The sequence below is a fragment of the Rissa tridactyla genome, chromosome 5 (genome assembly GCF_028500815.1).
Source record: "Rissa tridactyla isolate bRisTri1 chromosome 5, bRisTri1.patW.cur.20221130, whole genome shotgun sequence".
In the NCBI taxonomy this organism is placed as follows: Eukaryota; Metazoa; Chordata; class Aves; order Charadriiformes; family Laridae; genus Rissa; species Rissa tridactyla.
The window spans coordinates 74,559,849-74,578,909 of NC_071470.1; the positions used below are offsets into that span (position 1 = coordinate 74,559,849).

Genomic DNA, 19,061 nt, shown 5'->3' on the forward strand with positions numbered 1-19,061 from the left:
TGTTACAATTAGTACTCAAAAAAAGTTCCTGTTGCATGTGCAGGTTTAAGATAATGCTTGTCATCAGTGTCAGCATCTAGACTCCAAGGTCTTGATTACCCTTTTTTCTTCTTGAACAGTTTCTACCAAGAAACTCTGGTTCCTGACGAGCATTACCACAGCAGTGTGTAACCATGTCCGTACTGCTTTGAATGCTGCAGGTCTGTTACAAAAAACTGTGAAAAGGCAGTATAGCCAGCTGATTTGCAACTGGATTTCTGTCCATATCATTTTACAAGAAGCTACACATAAGAGGCTTGAGTGAAACTGGAGAGAAGAGGAGAATATTTTGGTTGGAAGGGACATACAACAATCATCTAGTCCAACCGCCTGACCACTTTAGGGGTGACCAAAAGTTAAAGCATGGTAACGTGCTTTAAGGGCATTGTCCAAATGCCTCTTCAACAGTGACAGACTTGGGGCATTGACCACCTCTATAGGAAGCCTTTTCCAGTGTTTGACCAGTAAAGAAGTGCCTCCTAATGTCCAGTATAAACCTCCCCCAGCACAGCTTTGAACCATTCCCACATGTCCTGTCACTGGATCCCAAGGACAGATCAGCACCTCCCTCTCCACTTCCCCTCCTCAGGAAGCTGTAGAGAGCAATGAGGTCGCCCCTCAGCCTCCTTTTCTCCAAACTAGACAAGCCCAAAGTCCTCAGCCGCTCCTCGTAGGGCATTCCTTCCAGTCCGTTCACCAGCTTTGTTGCCCTCCTCTGGACACCTTCAAGGACCTTAACATCCTTCTTGAATTGTGGGGCCCAGAACTGCACGCTGTACTCTATGGTGAGGTGGCACCAACACTGAATGCAAGTGGGATAATCACCTCTCTTGACTGGCTGGTTATACTGTGTTTGATGCACCCCGGGATGGGCTTTGCCCTCTTGGCTGCCAGGGCCATGTTGAGCCTGCTGTCGACCAGCACCCCCAGATCCCTTTCTGCAGGGCTGCTCTTCAGCCACTCGTCTCGCATTCTGTACTTGTCCCTGGCATTACTCTGTCCTAGGTAAAGAATCTGGCATTTTGACTTGTTATATTTCATCCCATTAATCAAAGCCCAATGCTCCAATCTGTCTAGATCCCTCTGCAAGGCATCTTGCCCCTCAAGAGAGTCAGTAGCACCTCCCAGGTTGGTATCATCAGCAAACTTGCTAATGGTGCATTCAACTCCTGCATATAAATTGTTGATAAATACATTGAACAGGCATGGTCCTGGAATTGAACTGTGAGGAACACCCTGGTGACCAGTCGCCAGGCAGATGTAGCCCCATTTGCTACAACCCTTTGAATCCTGCCCTTCAGCCAGTTCTTCACACAGCACACTGTGAACCCACTCACCCACAGCTGGACAACTTGTGCAGAGGATGCTGTGAGGAACAGTATCAAAAGCCTTACTAAAATCCAGAAAAACTACATCCACAGTCTTCCCTTCATCCACGAGGTAGATACCTTATCATAGAAGGATATTAAATTGGTTGAACAGGACTTCCCCTTTGTGAACCAATGTTGACTGTGCCTGATGGTAGCATTGTTCCTTTAAACGCCTTTCAATAGTACTCAGTGTAATCTTCTCCATAATTTTACCAGGAATTGAAGTGAGACTAATAGGTCTGTAGTTCCCTGGGTCTTCCCTCACACCCTTTTTGTAAACTGAAATAACATTGGCTAGCTTGCAGTCCAGCCTCCCAAGACCTTTGGTAGATGATCAAGAGGGGTCCTGCCATCACATCTGCTAGCTCCTTCGGTACCCCGGGGTGAATCTCATCAGGCCGCATGGACTTGTGATCAGTCAGCTGATACAGCTGGTCCCTTACAGTTTCAGTGTCCACAAATGGAATGTCATTGTTCCCACACTCATAGTCCTACAACTCAGGGGACTGGGCAACCCAAGGTCTATCACTATTATTAAAGACTGAAGCAAAAAACCCATTGAATACCTCCACTTTTTCTTCATCCCTATTTGTCAGATTACCATCTTCAAGAAGTATCAATCCCTTTAGACCTCCTTTTGCTATTAACATACTTAAAAAAGCCCTTCTTGTTATCTGAAACAATACAGGCCAGTTTCAACTCTAGTTGAGTTTTGTCCTTTCATGTCTTCTCCCTGCATATATGAAACACAGCTCTGTAATCTTTCTGCAAAGCCTGACCTTGCTTACAGAGACCATACCAATTTCTTTTTCCTTTTGAGCTCCATGAGGAGTTCCCTGTTCAGCCAAACTGGTCTTCTGCCCTGCTTGCTTGACTTATGAAACAGTGGGATTGCCTGCTCCTGTGCTTCTAAAAGGTGATTCTTAAAGACTGACCAGCAGCTGGGGACTCCTAAGCCCTGAAAAGCAGATTCACAGCATATTCTGCTAATTAGCTTCCTGAATAGCTTAAAGTTTGCTTTCTTGAAATCCAGGGTAGCAACTCTGCTGTCCTTTTCTCTCACTACACCAAAAATTTTAAACTCGACCATTTCATGACCACTGTGGCCAAGACAGCCACCTGCCATCACATCCTCCATGAGTCCTAGCAAGTCTAAGAGGGCACCTTTCCTAGCTGGCTCACTGAGTACCCACGACAAGAAGTTCTCCCCTACAAACGTCAAGATTACCAAGACCTGCTCCTCACAGCAGTATGATGTTCCTGGTTTATGTCTGGGAAGTTGAAATCTCCCATAAGGACAAGGGCTACTGGTCCAGAAATTTCTTCCAATTGCCTATAGAATAACTTATCAGTGCCTATGTCCCGGCTGGGTGATCAGTAGTCGATACCCACTACAACATCTCTTTTGTTTTCCATCCTCCTAATTCTCACCCAGAGGCTCTCAGCCACATCATCACTAACCGTAAGGGCTGTACGGTCAAACCTCTCCTTTACGTATAGTGTGACGCCTCCACCTCACCTGCCCTGCCTAGCCCTCCTGAACGACCTGTAGCCCTCCATCCCAACACTCCAACCGTGGGACTCAATCCACCAAGTCTCACTAATACCAATGATATTGTAGGTCTGGGAGCTGACCAACACTTCCCCTTCACCCTGTTTGTTTCTTATAGTGCGTGGGTTGGTGTACAAGCATTTTAAATACGTTCCTGAGCCCTCTGTGTTCCCAGGAGCAGTGTAAATGTTCCCATTAGCGCTGCTACCCTCTGACAATGTCATGCCAACCCTTGGCTTATCTGCTGCAATCCTGTTGTTATCCCCTTCCCCAGTGATTATAGTTTAAAGCTCTCTGGATCTGCACCACCAGTTTATGGCCAAAGATGCCTTTTCCCCATTGGGACAGGTGGATCCCGTCAGGCCTTGTCTCTTAAAGGCTCTTCCATGGCTTAAAAACCCAAAGTTTTGGCGCAGGCACCAAATGGATGATGCTTCGCAGTGTTTTTCCATGAAAACTGGCCACACATCCTTTGTTACCTATGGAGTCAACAATATTCATGAAACATGACAGGTTAAAAGCATAAGATAACATAATTTATTATTTTCGGGAATATCGAACTGTGCATTTTGGATATCACGTAAGTTCCACTGAAAATGGGAAAAGGGCTGCTAAAGTCACTTGGGTTTCAATACGTCATCTGTGCTTTTTTGAATGAGGGGACTGGACTAGAAAAACAACCTTCCAATTATTTAAAAGAAAAAAAGGAAGGAAAATTAAACTTGTATGCGATCCAATCTTTATATTTAGTGAAGTATTATTAAATGATTTTATATAAAATAAATATACAACAATAGTTGCTAATAATAACAGTGAGAGGGGAAATGCCAACTATAAATGCTTGTCTTTTAATTCCTATTAATTATTGTACTTAATTTCTAATAGTGTTGTCCTTAGAAGCCTTAGTTGTGGAGCCAGGATCCTATTATACCAGCTGTTCTACAAAAAGAATAAGGTGGTCTCTTTTGTAAAGGGTGCCTTTATGTCTGTATATAAAGACATGAGTCAACAGATGGATGCTGACAGCTAGACAGAGGAGTACCAGAAACCTGTCAGGCCATACTGGTGTATGATAGGCACCGGGATTAGCACACACATTCCGTGGATGATAGCCAAGGCTTTTCCTTAGGTGCTATAAGTAAAGGATATTTGCAAGAGCAATTTGAAGTTGGTTGATGAATTGGCTTTGTAAACGTTAACTCCTCTTTCTACATAGCGTAAGTGTTGAAGGCTTACTAAGTGGGTTTCGCTGCTCAGTTGTTTGCAGGCTTTCAGATAATGCACTTAAATTAGTATAATGCATAAATTGTGATTCTGAATTACACGCTGTGTTCACAGTAGATTTTACATCAGGTCTATAATATAAGAGGATGGTATTTCACAGATACCATTTTGATAACACTTCTATCTAAAGAGCAGATCAGGTTGTAACTATGACAACCTCTCAGATACAGTTGCACTTCCAGAGCAGAGATTCTCTGCTGCATTTTTTCATTAATGGATAAATTGAATGTGTGACATTAATTCAGTTCCTTTTTTTTTTTTGTAAGGTCCTAATGTTGACTAGTCGTATCTAATGCCAAAAGTATAGTGAAAATTAACCTGGAAGCTTAAAAACATGGCTGACTTGCTTTTGTAACTGCCTGCAGTGTTTTTTATCATACATGCTAGTGGTGTTCTGATGCACACTGGACTCTGTAGGTACTGACACAACACAAAATAGTAGCGGGGGGGTTTTATGGCATTTTCTTGTAATTTTTAATTCATCATTAATAGAAGTAGTAACATCTTCTTTGTTTTAAAAAAAAAAAGAAAAAAGAAAAAGAAAAAAGATACTTCATTTGTGTGCTTTTTTCTCTCATTTTCTCCACTTCTGGAGAAATGGAGAAGATTCTTATTGCTTAGAGGGATGAAAGGCAAACAAGAACTCCCTTCCGTGAGAGTATGTACGGAAAACAGTAATCCTTTTTATTTTGTATATCACCACCCACTTAAATGTCATGGGACTTTTTATGACTGCTATAGAATTCCATAGAATACTTAAAAAAATAAAGAGAATGAAATCCAAAGGTCAAAATTAGTGCCTAATAAATTCTGCTGGATTTTAGACTAGTCTGTAATGAACTATGGTGTTTTAGCTCTGCTGAATCCTATTGAATTGTTCCACTAGGGTATCAATCTTTCTTCTGCTCACTTACACATAAACGTGTACAATTTTATCTTTAAAGCCTATCAGTTGAACAAAGCTAAGTGGAAGGCTCAAGACAAATTCTGCGTGTTGCATTAAAGAAGTGACGGAGAGTTATGCCAGGTCACAAAAGAATGAATTGCGGCTGGAGCCTGCGATTAATACCCCAAGTGAGCTAGGTAGCGGTAGTCAGGGAAACAGCAGGCGCAAATGCTGCTGTGAAAACAAAACCAAAATCAAGTCCGTTCTGTGAATTTTCTGTCAGCACCCTTCATTGGTCAAGGCACTCTGTTACAATAATGTATGTTCTTATAGATAATGCCACAATTTGTTGACCGGTTTCTAATTCATGGTTCTCATATTTTTCTTGCTAGATCCACGGGAAAGGAGTTTGCACTGAAGATTATAGACAAGGCTAAATGCTGTGGAAAGGTAGCGTACAACAATTTGCATGTGTAAGAAAAATAGCAGAACCAGCGCTAGCAGCTGCTCATTAGTCACAAATGGTGGGTGTGTTTGGGTTTTCTGACTATTTTCAGAATATCTGTTTAACAGGATGGTAACATATCCAAAAAGCGAATAAGAAAAGTAGTGAGTGTTAGTCTAGTAGATAATAGAGTTAAAAAAACCTCCAAATTGTCATCTATTTTATTGGATTAACAAAGAAAATGCTAATGTGCCTCTAAAATATATTAGAAAGACTTTGATCTGTAAAATATGAGAGAGGAAATTTGCAGCTATATGTGTATTTATATAATTCCCATCGCTCTCTGCCTCTTATTTTTATCCTTTTTTATGCTCCTTTTATACGCAGAACATGGATTTGGAAAGAAATTTTCAGAACCATTTCTTTCTGCTTATGTAGTTTCGCCATCCTGTATAACAAAGATCTCTTAACAAAAGAGTTCATTAAACTTGCTCTCTAATTCAAGCCCCAAAAATGAAAGTCCAGAATCGTTTCTCCAGCCGAACAGCATGTTACATAATTGGAGAAAATATCTGAGAGTATCAGACCTCTTCTTCACCTTCCTCCGAAGTACAGAGATTTTAAAACAGGAAGAAAAAAAAAACCCAGCCCAAAAACCCCAAAGAAAAAAAAACCCAAGTATGTAGACTAAGTGTTGGAATAGATAACAAGAAATAAAATACTTTTATTTTCACTGCTTTGCGATACCTTAAAAACAAAGTGCTCTTGAGGAACTTCGGAATCAAGTGGACCGTAGTTTAGTGTTAGCTAAAAGAACACTGAGGGCACAGTATTAATTAGCAACCAAATTCCGGATTAAAGTCTCTTTGAGAGTAGAAACATACCATTCTCTCAAGGACAACTCAAAAGATGGACTTTTTGATGCAAACATATTTTTAATGTAAATGGTTGTACCGAAATGATTTGAGAGAGAACTTTGCAACCAAGTCCGGGTTTTAATTCAAAGGTATTGTTTTTTTCAGTTACATAGAATAACTGCTCTGAAGTGTAATTCGGAGCTCTAAATGCTGAATGTGGCCTCGTAGGAAGCTGTACCAAGTCCGTATGACGTACTTTGTACGATAAGGAGCTGCGTATTACTGTACACTAATGCATTACCTGCTGTGATGACTTGCTTTAAGTAGAGGCCCTCAAATAGAAATGTTTCATCTATGCAGATTTTAAATTGCGTATTAGGTGCTAGGGGATAAGAGTTCCCATCTCCCCATCACTTCATCTCATATTCTCTAGGTTTATTTAAGGGAAAACTTAGAAAGGAATCTTAAAAATTTATAACCACAAGAAAAAGTGCTAGAATTGCCTTTTTGAGATTAAAATGTTGCCATTTCTTTGGCTGCAGGAAGGGTGACCCAATATGTTTCACTGCAAAAGAAAACTTTTGGGTGATGTGTACAGCTTGCAACTTGAGATGTTTTTCATTACTTGTCTGACTCAGCCACTTCGGTATCATAAACTGGAATGGTCTAGAGATAGATCATTTTATACAGCAGCATTTAGACATGTTTTCTACTAATCGTTCTCACTGCTTTAAAACAAAAAAAATTATAAAAATCAACCCCCTGGATGCATACTTCCCTGTTTTGAAAGGACCTGTGTCTGTATAGCTACATAGGGATGTATGTGTGTGTACAAGCCAAGGACTGGTGTTGGGAAGGTGTTTATACCCTTCAGGGCAGCGGCAGAACTGCCCAGGAAGAATTCCAACCAAGAAAAGAATTAAATTTTGCTAGAGCTTACTCCTTCCTCACTTCATTTCACATGCCAACGTAAGCCCTACCTTAAAAACACCCATCTGGCCCAAATATGCATGACTTGTATGTTGCTCACTGCCCTCTAGCAGTTTATCTTGGACGTCCTACAACTTGAATCGAATTGACTAATGTATTTTCCACAAGCAGCTTAAATGTTAATTATACAATAATTTCTCTGTAAATAAATCATATTAATGTAGACTGAAACCTATATTGCACTATTCAGGAGAATGTTGTAACAAGTTTGAGAATTATTATTTTTTTGCATGATAAAATATAGCAAAAACAGTGGTGTGGTTGAAAATAACTCCATGTTAGCGTTTTGAGGACAGGTGTTATAACTAGCTCAAAAACATTTTGGAGCCTTTTTAAAAAAAATGTTATTATTGTTAATTTTAAATAAACATTACTCGTGACTGAGCTTTATTTAAAGCAATAAACAATTTAGTCAAGTGAAACAAAGCAAGCACAGGTAGAGCTATTGTGCCTTAGTCGTAATTAATGGCTGTAATAAATTTAGTATGTTATCTGTTCTTTAGGTAGAAAAAGCTATAAGTTTTTGCCTGGACTCTTAATGCTAGTTTTGAATTTACAGGCTTCCATCCATAAGGCTTAGTATGCTGTGGCTGTTCACTTCTGTCTGTTGATGAGATTCAGCATTGTGTTTAACAAAATTGCTTCATGTTTGTTTGTGTTTTTTCCTCCAGAGCACTTTGCTTGGAGCAGACATATGTTTGTTCAGAATGACAATTGATGCTCTTTCAAACTGAATTTCAAAGGTGTGACTGTTTAACCCGTATATGCCGCACCACACTCTCACGACGTGAGATGCACACATGGCATGTGGTTTCTGAGTTACATAGCCACATAAAGCTTTGGCAAAAGCACAGTGCATCTGTAAATAACCCTGGAAATAGAAGGTGAAGTCGTGTAAGGTCTTCAATCACTGCCTATGCACAGTGGATCACAAATCACTAGAGTACTTCTACTGCTCTGCTCACAAATGCATGAAGTGCATGCTACTAATCAGTACATTAAACATGAATAAGTTCCAAGTCCAGCGACATGATTTGTTATCTGTCAAAGTGTAAGGAAACTAGCGTTTCGTGCAAGCATCGTTACTTATTTTGCAGTGAACCTAAATACAGTGTCTGTATTCCAGTATTTATAAAGGAAAATGCAAATCATTCTTCACATGAAAGGGGCGTGTAATTTTCTTCGCTCTCCAGTGTTAACCAAGTGCTAAGATGTTCTAGAAGACGAAACATTCTGAAACTAATTTGTTCTTGAAACACATTACTTCCTCAGAAGCATAAGGACGGGTAAATTAAACTCAATCTGTGCGCTATTGAGCTGTTGGAGACATAATGACTTAACTGAGCTTTTACATATTTTGCAGATTGTAAATCTGAACATACATATAAAATGAACGGAAATCCATAACCAAAGCAGTTATAATATTTTTCCTGTATATAATCCACAACTTTAAAAAAAATAAAGTCCTTGAAAATAAATCCTAGGTAATCTGTCCTTGAGTAACCTACGCTAAATGAGAAGTGAAGGCTGGAGAGGATCAAGAACATGTTAACTATTGCTGAGAGGTGGCAGGTTACAGTGATCCAGCTTGGGGGCAGGGGGGTTCTGAATTTAATTTCACCTCATAATACCCACATAAGAATATAATCTGCGCTTCCTGAATTGCTGTCATGTTCTGGGGTCTTTTTTCAGAGATATCCCATTGGTTATGTGTGTGAAATATGGTATTTTAAATTAAATTGCATCAGTGATGAAGTACAGTTAGGCTAAAATACAAGTTAAAATCCAGAATCCGTCAATGACCCTCTACTATATAAATTAAATAGCAGAAAGGGTGCGAAGTGATCAGTGGTCAGCCGATCAAAGGAAAAGTGAATCGGCAATTTCATGTCTGTTCAGATAAACTTCCCTCCTCTTTTCTGAACAGGAACACCTGATTGAAAATGAAGTGTCTATTCTGCGTCAAGTGAAGCATCCAAATATCATTATGCTTATAGAGGAAATGGACACCCCAACAGAACTCTTTCTGGTGATGGAGCTGGTCAAGGTAAGACTAAGGAGCCTTTTTTTTTTTTTTTAATTATCTGTGTTGGTGTGAAATCTAGGAACATTAAGATTTTGGGAGACATAATCAGATAAGATCTCAGTGGCAATCTGCATTTTTAATCATGCATATAGTCTTGTCAGTTACACTAATGGAATTTATGTCTCTTCAGTCGTAATTAGACTATTTACACCGTTTTGAGGTAATTTTGCAATGTGCTCAGTCTAGAGAGAAGTGGATAGTGGTTTTTACATCATGTTTTCAATATGCAGGGGTAATAATGAACACCTGCATTTATTTCACTAATATCTTTGTTTAATAATTTGCTTTAAAGAAACAAACTCTCTTTAATGAATTTATCTTAGTAGACAATAAATCCAATGGATAGTTTAAGCATACTTGATTATGGTCCAGCAAAATTAAAACTCAAAATATCTCACCTGTTTTGCTTATTTAAAATGTTTGATATAAATCAAACATTCACTCACCTTATTTCCAGGTCACCAGAAAATCGATGCTGCTTTTATTCATGTACAGAGAAAACAAAAATCTTCATTTTGCTGTCACCTTGTGAACCAAATACACCAGCTGCATCAAGTTTTAGTCATGCACTCTCTTGTCTGTGTTCTGTACATACACAGCAACACTGCACATCAGCTTGATTGGCATGTCAAATACAAGTAATATATATCATTATCATCACTTTTTATTGCTGTCCGAAATGTTAGATTCAAGTGTCCCCTCTAGAATGGTTGCCAGCCTAGGAAAACTCTAAAGAAAGTCTGTAGTTGTTCATTTCATAATTTCTGTAACCTACAGTCCCATTTCTGTTCTTTCTAGAAGTTATTTTTTACATAGTAGAGGCTTTTTTGGTTTTAAGACAGTATTTTTTTTTTAATATTTTAATACACCACCATCATGGCCTGTATTTCCTGAATTGCTGCTTCTCTTTCACGTGTATTGAAATGCCTGGAATGCCACGCACAGCTCAGACAGATCACTCCTACGGATGTATCCAGGGTAACCATCATAGGGACACCCACGTAAATTTGTTGCAATGACTGGAAGTGCTGCATCAGTAACTCGCTTACGTGTTGTTATGTATTCCAAGAGGAATAGGGCATCAATAATCAGAGACTGCACAACTGGCACATTCAGAAATCACCTGTAGGTTCTGCACTTTGGTCTATCATAGAATGATGTAGGTTGGAAAAGATCATGCTTATGCTGTTTGTCCTCTTCAGCTACATTTATTTGATGTTTCTGCAATATCTATAGAAATTCCAATTTCGGGTCATTACAGTTGCTGAATATTTGTTAGGTTAGGCTTTTTATTATTGGTCTAATTTATATTACCTTAGGCTTTACTCAAAATCAGGACTGGTTTTTGCTACGTAAAGGTATTTTATTGACAAGGTGAAGAAAAGGGAAACTGTATGCCTGTAGGTAATATAAATGAGTGATCAAAGGTAGGAAGATGAGTAGAATGAAATCAAGACAGAGAACAGCTGTGATTTGCCCAAATTCAGACACCAGAAGCCTGGAGTACAGTTGAGAATTTAATGTAGGTGACCCAAGTCTCAGTCTAGTATCTTGGTGACAAGATGATCTTTCCACAAAATATTTTTTTTTTACTGCTCAACAGGCGTTTGAGCATGCCTTTTGTAAAGGAAGATTTTACGTGGCTTTTTTATGCAGTATCATCATCTTAATTATCTTTCATATAGTGATCTATTTTATCTTTCCGTTACTTAGGGAGGAGATCTATTTGATGCTATCACTTCTTCTACAAAATACACAGAGCGAGATGGGAGTGCAATGGTCTACAATCTAGCCAGTGCACTCAAATACCTTCATGGTCTCAACATTGTGCACAGAGACATCAAGCCAGAAAATCTCCTGGTACGTCCCATTTATTTTCTAATATTTTCTCTTACTTTGTTCTCATTAATGCAAATGCTTGTACATAAATGTCAAGGAGCTGAGCAGAGAACAGCAGGAATATTAATTTAGGATAAGTATGTATGAAATAAATCTTCTGCCATGAGATAGCAATCACCATAACCCAAATGAGCTCTGCTCAAACCTGTCCTTAGACCTCTCTTTATTTACATTTTGATTGGCTGCTGCTTGGATAAGCAGGAGTATTGTCTTACAAACGATGAATTTTAAAGCTATGTCAATGAATTATGTATTATAGTTTGCAAGTGGGAGAAAAGGTGGGCTGAGTGCCATTTCTTTCAACAATCATATGGTTATCTCAAGCAATTCTGTATTTTTTTTTCTTTCACTGTCATAGCAGGAACATCTTTCTGGTGATTTACCAGTGTTCCAGCCATGAATTAACTCTGTACATACATTTATTTTGTCCTGGGGGGGACTGACTACTTTTGTTTTCAGCAGAGACATAAAATAACTGTGTTGGCAAGAATTACCATGAATCAGGCTGCTTTGGGAAGTGCTTAGACGACAGTTCACAGGATGGGTTGGCGTGTGCTACCTTGCTTATACACAGAGGTTATACTTACATATTACGTATTTGGTATTAGGTATTACGTATTGTGGACTGAACAAACAGGGCCATAATCTCCCCTGCTTTGAGCCATCAGGAATGCTAGTAGCTTTCATCGACACTTGGTAGGCATTTCTTAAAGCCTTCTCTGGTGTTTGTCCATCCTGTTTAATGAGGTTGCATCTAGAGTAGGAGTCATGGCTTATCCCAGACCGGATTGTGAACTATTACAAGGACAGGGCTGTAAATTGAAAATACTTCCAATTAATAGTCGATTCTTTCCCAACTAATTCCACTGGCAGTGTTTAGCAATTTAAATAAGCCCTCAAATAAATCAGATTGTTTAGCAAAAGGAAGGGAGGGGATGCTTCTCCTGGAAAATGTAGTCACAGCAACATGGCACTTATGAGAAAGAAAATGAAGGTGGAAGTCTCACTTATTATCAGTGCATCTTCAAACACAGCCAGTCCAAAGAAATTTTAAGCTCTAGTTAGTGATTGAATAGGTTATAAATAGGCACAAATGTCCTTTCTGCCTAGAAAGCCCAAAGAGATTACTCAACAGACGCAAATCTTATTCACTGTGATTGACAGTGGCAGAATGTTAAGATGACATACTGGTATTGAATGTAAACGCAAATAATTCTCATCAATTGCTACCTATAATTGCAAGTTAGTTCTTTTGCACAGGGTCATGCAGCTGTCTGAATTACATTCTCTTTACTAGTCATGGATTTAAAAATACAAGCTCTAAGAGTAACAGCAGATAGGAAGGTGTTATATCAAGAAGAATGTGTTTCCATTAGTTATGTGAATTACACAGGGGAATGGAGGAAGGTACTGCGGCCTTAGCAGTATTAGGTTGTTTGAGGAAACTAAATAAATTCAGCTATTCTGGAGATTCTGGAGCCCTACGTTCTAGAAACTAGATCCCATTGAAATCGTTTAAACATAAATATTTTACTTTAAGAACAAAACCAAAATTAATTTATTAGGGGCATTTCCTTTGCTGGTTTGATTTATTGTTGATATAGCTGTCATATAACACTTTTCTTTCTATTAAAATTGAGCTTCTTTCGTCAACAAAATGACTCAGAATAAGATGTGCTAGATTCTTCATGGGGCTTTTGGTAAGATGCGCTTGGGTCTGCACAGAAACCTAAACACTTCTCAGTCACCTTTCTCACACCTGTCCTGAACTTGCTCAGGGAAGACATTTGCCTATGAAATATCCAGCATGCTAACTGACTAGATGTATGCTAAGTTAGTGAGAGACGTTAAACAAATCTCATTGTAGCTGCTGATCCCATTTTAAACTCTAAGTGGCAATCAGACGGAAGCAGAGTATTATATTTTTCTTAATACATATAAAACTTCTCAGCATTCTAGGATTGAGTTTTCTTTTCCCACCTCTAGTTGCTTGAGGGCTGTATCATGGTCTGACCTATTTAGCTGGCAGACAGCTCGATTGAACATTACTAGCTCCAGCTGCACTGTGGCAATCAATGGTCATACCATTTTTCTCTTCTTTCCCTACAGGGCTGTGGAAGTTACCTCTTTTTCCTGTCTTCTTGATGTGATGATTATTATTTTCCAAACAAATTAAAGGATTTAAAAAATGCAGGTGTTCCCCTCCTCATTCTGTTTTTATTTTGCTGATTCTAGGTATGTGAATATCCAGATGGAACCAAGTCTTTGAAGCTAGGAGACTTTGGACTGGCAACTGTAGTTGAAGGACCTTTATATACCGTCTGTGGTACACCCACATATGTGGCTCCAGAAATCATTGCAGAGACAGGGTAAGGATGACTGACTAAGACATAGGTCTTTGGCGGGTAGCTCTCAACTGTTGTAAGAACTAGAATGCTTTAATAGGATGGTCCTCTGTCTTTTTGTAACCTATGAGAAAACAGGCATCATTCAGTTCCTCAAAGAGGCCGGTTTCCTTGCTCACCTTGCTCCCCCAATTCAACTTTGCCTCCTTACTACCTCCCTATGACCAGTGCTGGTGCAGTGGAATTTATTGGTTTGTGTTCCCTTGCCTCACCTCACTGTTCAGAGCTCATTGTACCAGCCGTGGCAGCTGCTTGGGGAAAAATAGACAAGCAAAACAGTGTTCATGTTAGAAATGGAATAATTTATATTGGAAGAGACTCCAGAGGTCACTGGTCTAAACCTGTTCTCACAGTAGGGCTAATTAGATCGTGTTGATTCAAGTGACCTTGTTTGGGTGACGCGTGCTATTTGATAACTGTTGGTTTAATTAAACAACCCCATTTTTCTGTATTTAACAGGTGGTTGCATAAATACAAAATAATTTTGTAAAATGGGTGAAATTTCACAAGTCGTCTTTCCTTTTAGACAGATTAGACCCCCATTGCATCCTAGCTGATTCTTGCCGTAGCTGTGACCATTCTGAACTTGGTCTTCCTAATGGAGGGAGCTTTGCTGTATTGTTTCGAGAATTGTTCAGTGCATTTGTCATATCAAGAAATATTTTACAGTTGCAGTGAGCTCAAACGTCAAAGGGCACTTCATCTGCACGTTTTAGATTTTGACAAACTGAATCTACTGGATAGAAAAGAATAGGAAAGAAGACCTCTTTTTGACCTCCAGTGTTTTAATTTCTGTGCTTTAAAAGAAAGGTGCAGTTCTTTTTCCCTGTGTTACTCAAGAGACTGGAGAATCGGTATCTTTCTTGTTGCTTAGCAACACATGATAACCTTAGAGATAGTTACTCCAGTATGGGGACTGAGAAAGCACATCCTTGTCTTTTATCATTAGTGATTCTGGATTGGGAAACCTTGGTACTGAATTGAATCTGAGTATGTTCAGAAGACCCTGGAGAGCCTTGAGGCTTCTGAAGAGAAAAGAAAAGAAAAAAAAAAAGGAAAGAAAAAAAAGAAAAAGAGAAAAAAATGATGTTATCACAGTTTCCTCCAGACTGTGAATGACGCTAAGTAAACCGATGCTTAGGTTCAAAATGCATTTCCACATCATCAGCAAGTAACTTAGAACAGATTCTCAATGTATATTAATGTAAATGTAATCAACTGTTTGATTGGAACGATGTTGGTGGTTTTTTATCCAGCACAAGTAACACAATCTTCTTTTCTCAGATATGGCTTAAAGGTGGATATTTGGGCTGCAGGTGTGATCACATACATACTGTTATGTGGATTTCCGCCTTTTCGCAGGTGAGTGTCCCTGTATGTCAAAGGGAAAAAATAGTAAAGAACCAAGTTCTTTTCTAAGCAAGTCTTATTTATTTCCCTGAAGAAGGCCTCCTGGGAAAAAAAAAAATTAATTAGGTTGACGCACTTTCTTTACCTTTTTGTTCTCTTTTTAAAACGATTTTTCACTTGTCCCTCTTGTCAGGTTTTGGGAATCAATTTTATTTACTTATTTTTCTAAGGGAGCAACTGGTTTACTGCTGTGTACAGGGAGAATGGTGGTGTGAGGGCATCGTTTCTTTTCCTTTTGTCTGCCGTGTGTATCCCGGTGCAATGAACGTGTATGCTTTGCCCTCTAGTGTTTCTGTCTGGGTGCCGCAGGTTACTGGTTTGTGGTGGTAATGGTGAAGGTTACCGGTAAGCCGAGGTGAGGGGAAGAAGTTGCTTCTGTTGCATTTTTAACCTTGTTAATCTTTTTGATAAGTGTCATATGAGCCATGGAGTTCGCAAACACGATTCTTGCTACTTGATGTCACAATACGTACGAGTTCTAAAAATCAAGCGGATATGCTTTGTGCCTCAGCGAATTTTTGGCCAGGGAATGAGAAGGAATTGGCACATTCAACAGGGAATTCTCCTTTTAAGTGGAGAATATAAGTTTGTGCAGTCTTTTTATCCATTTTTACAGGAAAGTGCTTAGGTTTTAACAAAAAAAAAATCACGAGGCTGAATATTTTGCGAAGAATACAATATAAACAATTGTCAATGGAAAAATTATCTTTTAGTTTAGGTGGGGTTTTTTTGCATGTGGTTAGTTCATGTTTAAAACTGAAAATATGTTTTGAAAGATATATTATAGGAACAAATGGCAATTGCTTTAAATAGAGTTTGGGGGTTGGGCATGGAGAATGTCCATACCCACGCTATTAGAATCAAGCCTTAACCAAGCTTAATAAATATTTATTGCAAAACCGCCCCAAGAGGTGAAGCGTTCATTGCAGAAGTAGGTTGGGTGGATGTTCACAGTGGCTAGGGCCAACAGAGGTTAAAAAACAAAAAGCCTGCTGCCGTTGATCCCTGAAGATTTATGATGCCATGACTTTGATACAAAACTACTTATCCTTTCAATATCAGTAGTCTGACAATAGTCAGTAAACTAAATGTATCGTGTTTTCCATATCTCTTCTTTGGATTTTGAAAATTCTCCTGTGTGATAGTTTAGCAGAAGAGGCTCATTTCACTACACTTCTTCCCCCTATCATATGCTCTCTGTAGCAGGTCCTTTACAACTAGGCTGGCAAGTGACTTCTTTTTTTTAAATCACCTTTCCTGTTCCCGTTAGCTATGCAGTCTCTATTCCAGCAGAACTCCTTTCACCTCAATATATACTTTTTTCACCTCGATATATTTGTTTTTCTGGTCTCATCACTCCTGACAGTGTAACTATGGCAAACACCTCGGAAGTGCTGCCACTATATAAGCTTGCAAATTCTGCATTTATAGTACTTCATATAACATCATTTCTGTTCCATCCCCAAATCAAGTTAAAAATTCACATGACAAATTGACTTCTTTCTCATGATCTGTTTCATTACTGCTGTTCCGCAGTGAAAACAACCTTCAGGAAGACCTCTTTGATCAGATACTTGTTGGGAAGCTGGAATTTCCATCTCCCTACTGGGATAACATCACTGACTCAGCAAAGGTACCGATACATTTTCTAACCTGAAATAGTTTTCTGACAAGCCACTGAAGACTGTGCTCTGTTGGAAAGGCAGAAGAGAAGATGCAGGACAGGCTCTTACCCGCTCGTCCAGCTGCTGTGCCTTTTTCATTAGCTAGCTTAACAGTGCTTGAGGAAAGCTCAGGGTTTGCCGGCCATCATGTCATTGTCTGAGTAAGTGTAGCAGAAAGCCAGCTGCATTCAGTGAGCATCACATGCTATTCAGTTTACTTAATGATGGACTGTTATAGCAGATTCGGTGCTTCAGCTGTAAAATAAGTGTGTCTCTGAATTTTTCCCTCCTACTCCCTCCCTCCCTTCCCGTTTTAAAAAAGAAAAATTACTGCTATGTGGCCTGAATGCAATTGACATCATTTGTTCCTATTTTACTTGGGCCAGTTATTAGAACTTTTCAAGAGGTGCAGCCAGCTTGATTTGCCATTGCTAAGAGTTCTTGCGTTATCATTGCCATTTGCATTTAAAATGATTGTGTCTTTAGGATAAAGGTTCCAGCTTTTTAAGCCCCACTTCTCAAGCTAATTCAGTAACGTGCTCTGAATGATATCCACGGACTCTAATTAGTAAGTGGCGATCATTTATTATCCAGCCAATGAGAAGTTGTGTTTTTTTAATGCATTTCCCAATGGCTGTTTATCTATTTGCCAACATTTCGTAAGATCCAGTCAACTCGCACTCTTCCATACATGCATTCTGCACAAACAAGGCCCTCAATCTTGGTACTAAGGTGACCTTTCACTTCAGGCTTACACAGACTAAATAACTTGGCTGGTTGGGAAACCTCGCAGTGAGGTATGGTATTATCTGCTTGAAGAAGCCATTTCCCAAAACTGAAGAGATGAACAATCTCCTTGAAGTACTCTTGATAAGAATACGAAGACTGACAATTTGGAGGCTATAAAAGGTTTTTTGAGGGGGGGATTTAGCTCCCAGTACATGAAGTTGTTCATTTGGGAGGGGAAGGCGTTTGTCTTAATAGGTTTGTAGAACCAGGAATTACGCCAGTAAACTAGTTGTTAGTTGCATAAGAAGAAACTTGAATGAATAAACAACTGAAGAAAGTTGTTTGGGATTATTTTTTTTTTTTTACAGACTGCTTTGTATCAATGACCTCTTAAGGCTTATCATATCTGTAGGTACCATTAACGGAAGGCCTACGAAATATTTGATAAAGCTGAAGACATCTGCTGTAGTGTCTCTCAAATATGATCAAAAGCCACAATACCAAATATTTTGGGATTCACCACATAGTTAGTAGAATTAAGCATTCATCTCTTTGTGTCTATCTGCTTTTTCCTATAGCAGATGAACCTTAGCTCATGAAATGAGTTAAATGCCTGTTATTCTTCTGGAGCAACACAGAAGACAACATAGTTTTCAAATGGTTTCAGCAGTTTCTTGAATTTCAGGTGCAGTTTCTTGCCACCGATTTTTGCTCTGTGCGTGTACACTGCCCAGAGAGGGTCTCATCTGTCCCAGGTTTATTTTCATTCTGGTCACCTGCATGAATATATAGAGAACAAACTGGAACATCATAGCTGATTTTTTTTTTTTAACATTTCCTTTCCATCAGTTTCAAAAGACTCAGTGAAACATGACTACAATAAGGAAGTTGATATTTGCCCTAAAGGGCAAATTTTTTATTCCACTGAAGTTGCACTGGTATCACTGGTTCTGGTATCAGTGTAAGCTGGGGTTTTTTCCACTCAGGTAGCAAGAAAATTGCACTGAGAAGAACTTGATGCAACAATGTTTTCCATTGTAATATCTTTCCCCACTCTCCTCAAACTCTTTTTCTCTTTTTCTCTTTTATTTAAATAAAGGAGTTAATTAGCCTGATGTTACATGTGAATGCTGAAGCTCGATATACAGCTGCACAGATCCTAAGCCATCCCTGGGTGTCAGTGAGTAAACTGCATTTTACTTGTCTCTAATTCGATATTAAATCTGTAAATCTAGCCATTAAAGTGTAGTTTTCAGAAGCAGCAATACACTTCTACTATGCCCGTTTCCGTTTATTGAACCACTGATCCCTTTTCCACATAAAAGAGAACAGCAAGAGCCTGAAGTTCGCTTCGGCTCTGACAGCACTGTTAGCGCCTGGGCTCTGGAAGAACGGAGTTGAGGGTAAGACTTGCTGGCTGCAATCAGCAGGTGCCGGGGGTTGCT

General features: G+C 39.1%; 1 protein-coding gene across 4 annotated transcripts in view; it reads left to right on the top strand.

Annotated features, from left to right (window-relative positions):
- DCLK2 (doublecortin like kinase 2) overlaps window positions 1–19,061 on the top strand; it is an 85,181-nt gene that overhangs the window by 58,983 nt on the left and 7,137 nt on the right. For all 4 annotated transcript variants that reach the window (XR_008466680.1, XR_008466681.1, XM_054203320.1 and 1 more), the window contains 7 exons: window positions 5,524–5,581; window positions 9,351–9,470; window positions 11,223–11,369; window positions 13,644–13,777; window positions 15,098–15,175; window positions 16,760–16,856; window positions 18,716–18,796. Coding sequence is in view for 2 of the 4 variants with exons in the window: in XM_054203320.1 (XP_054059295.1) it covers window positions 5,524–5,581; window positions 9,351–9,470; window positions 11,223–11,369; window positions 13,644–13,777; window positions 15,098–15,175; window positions 16,760–16,856; window positions 18,716–18,796 (715 nt within the window). In the remaining 2 variants the exon portion in view is untranslated. The remainder of the gene's footprint in view (window positions 1–5,523; window positions 5,582–9,350; window positions 9,471–11,222; window positions 11,370–13,643; window positions 13,778–15,097; window positions 15,176–16,759; window positions 16,857–18,715; window positions 18,797–19,061) is intronic.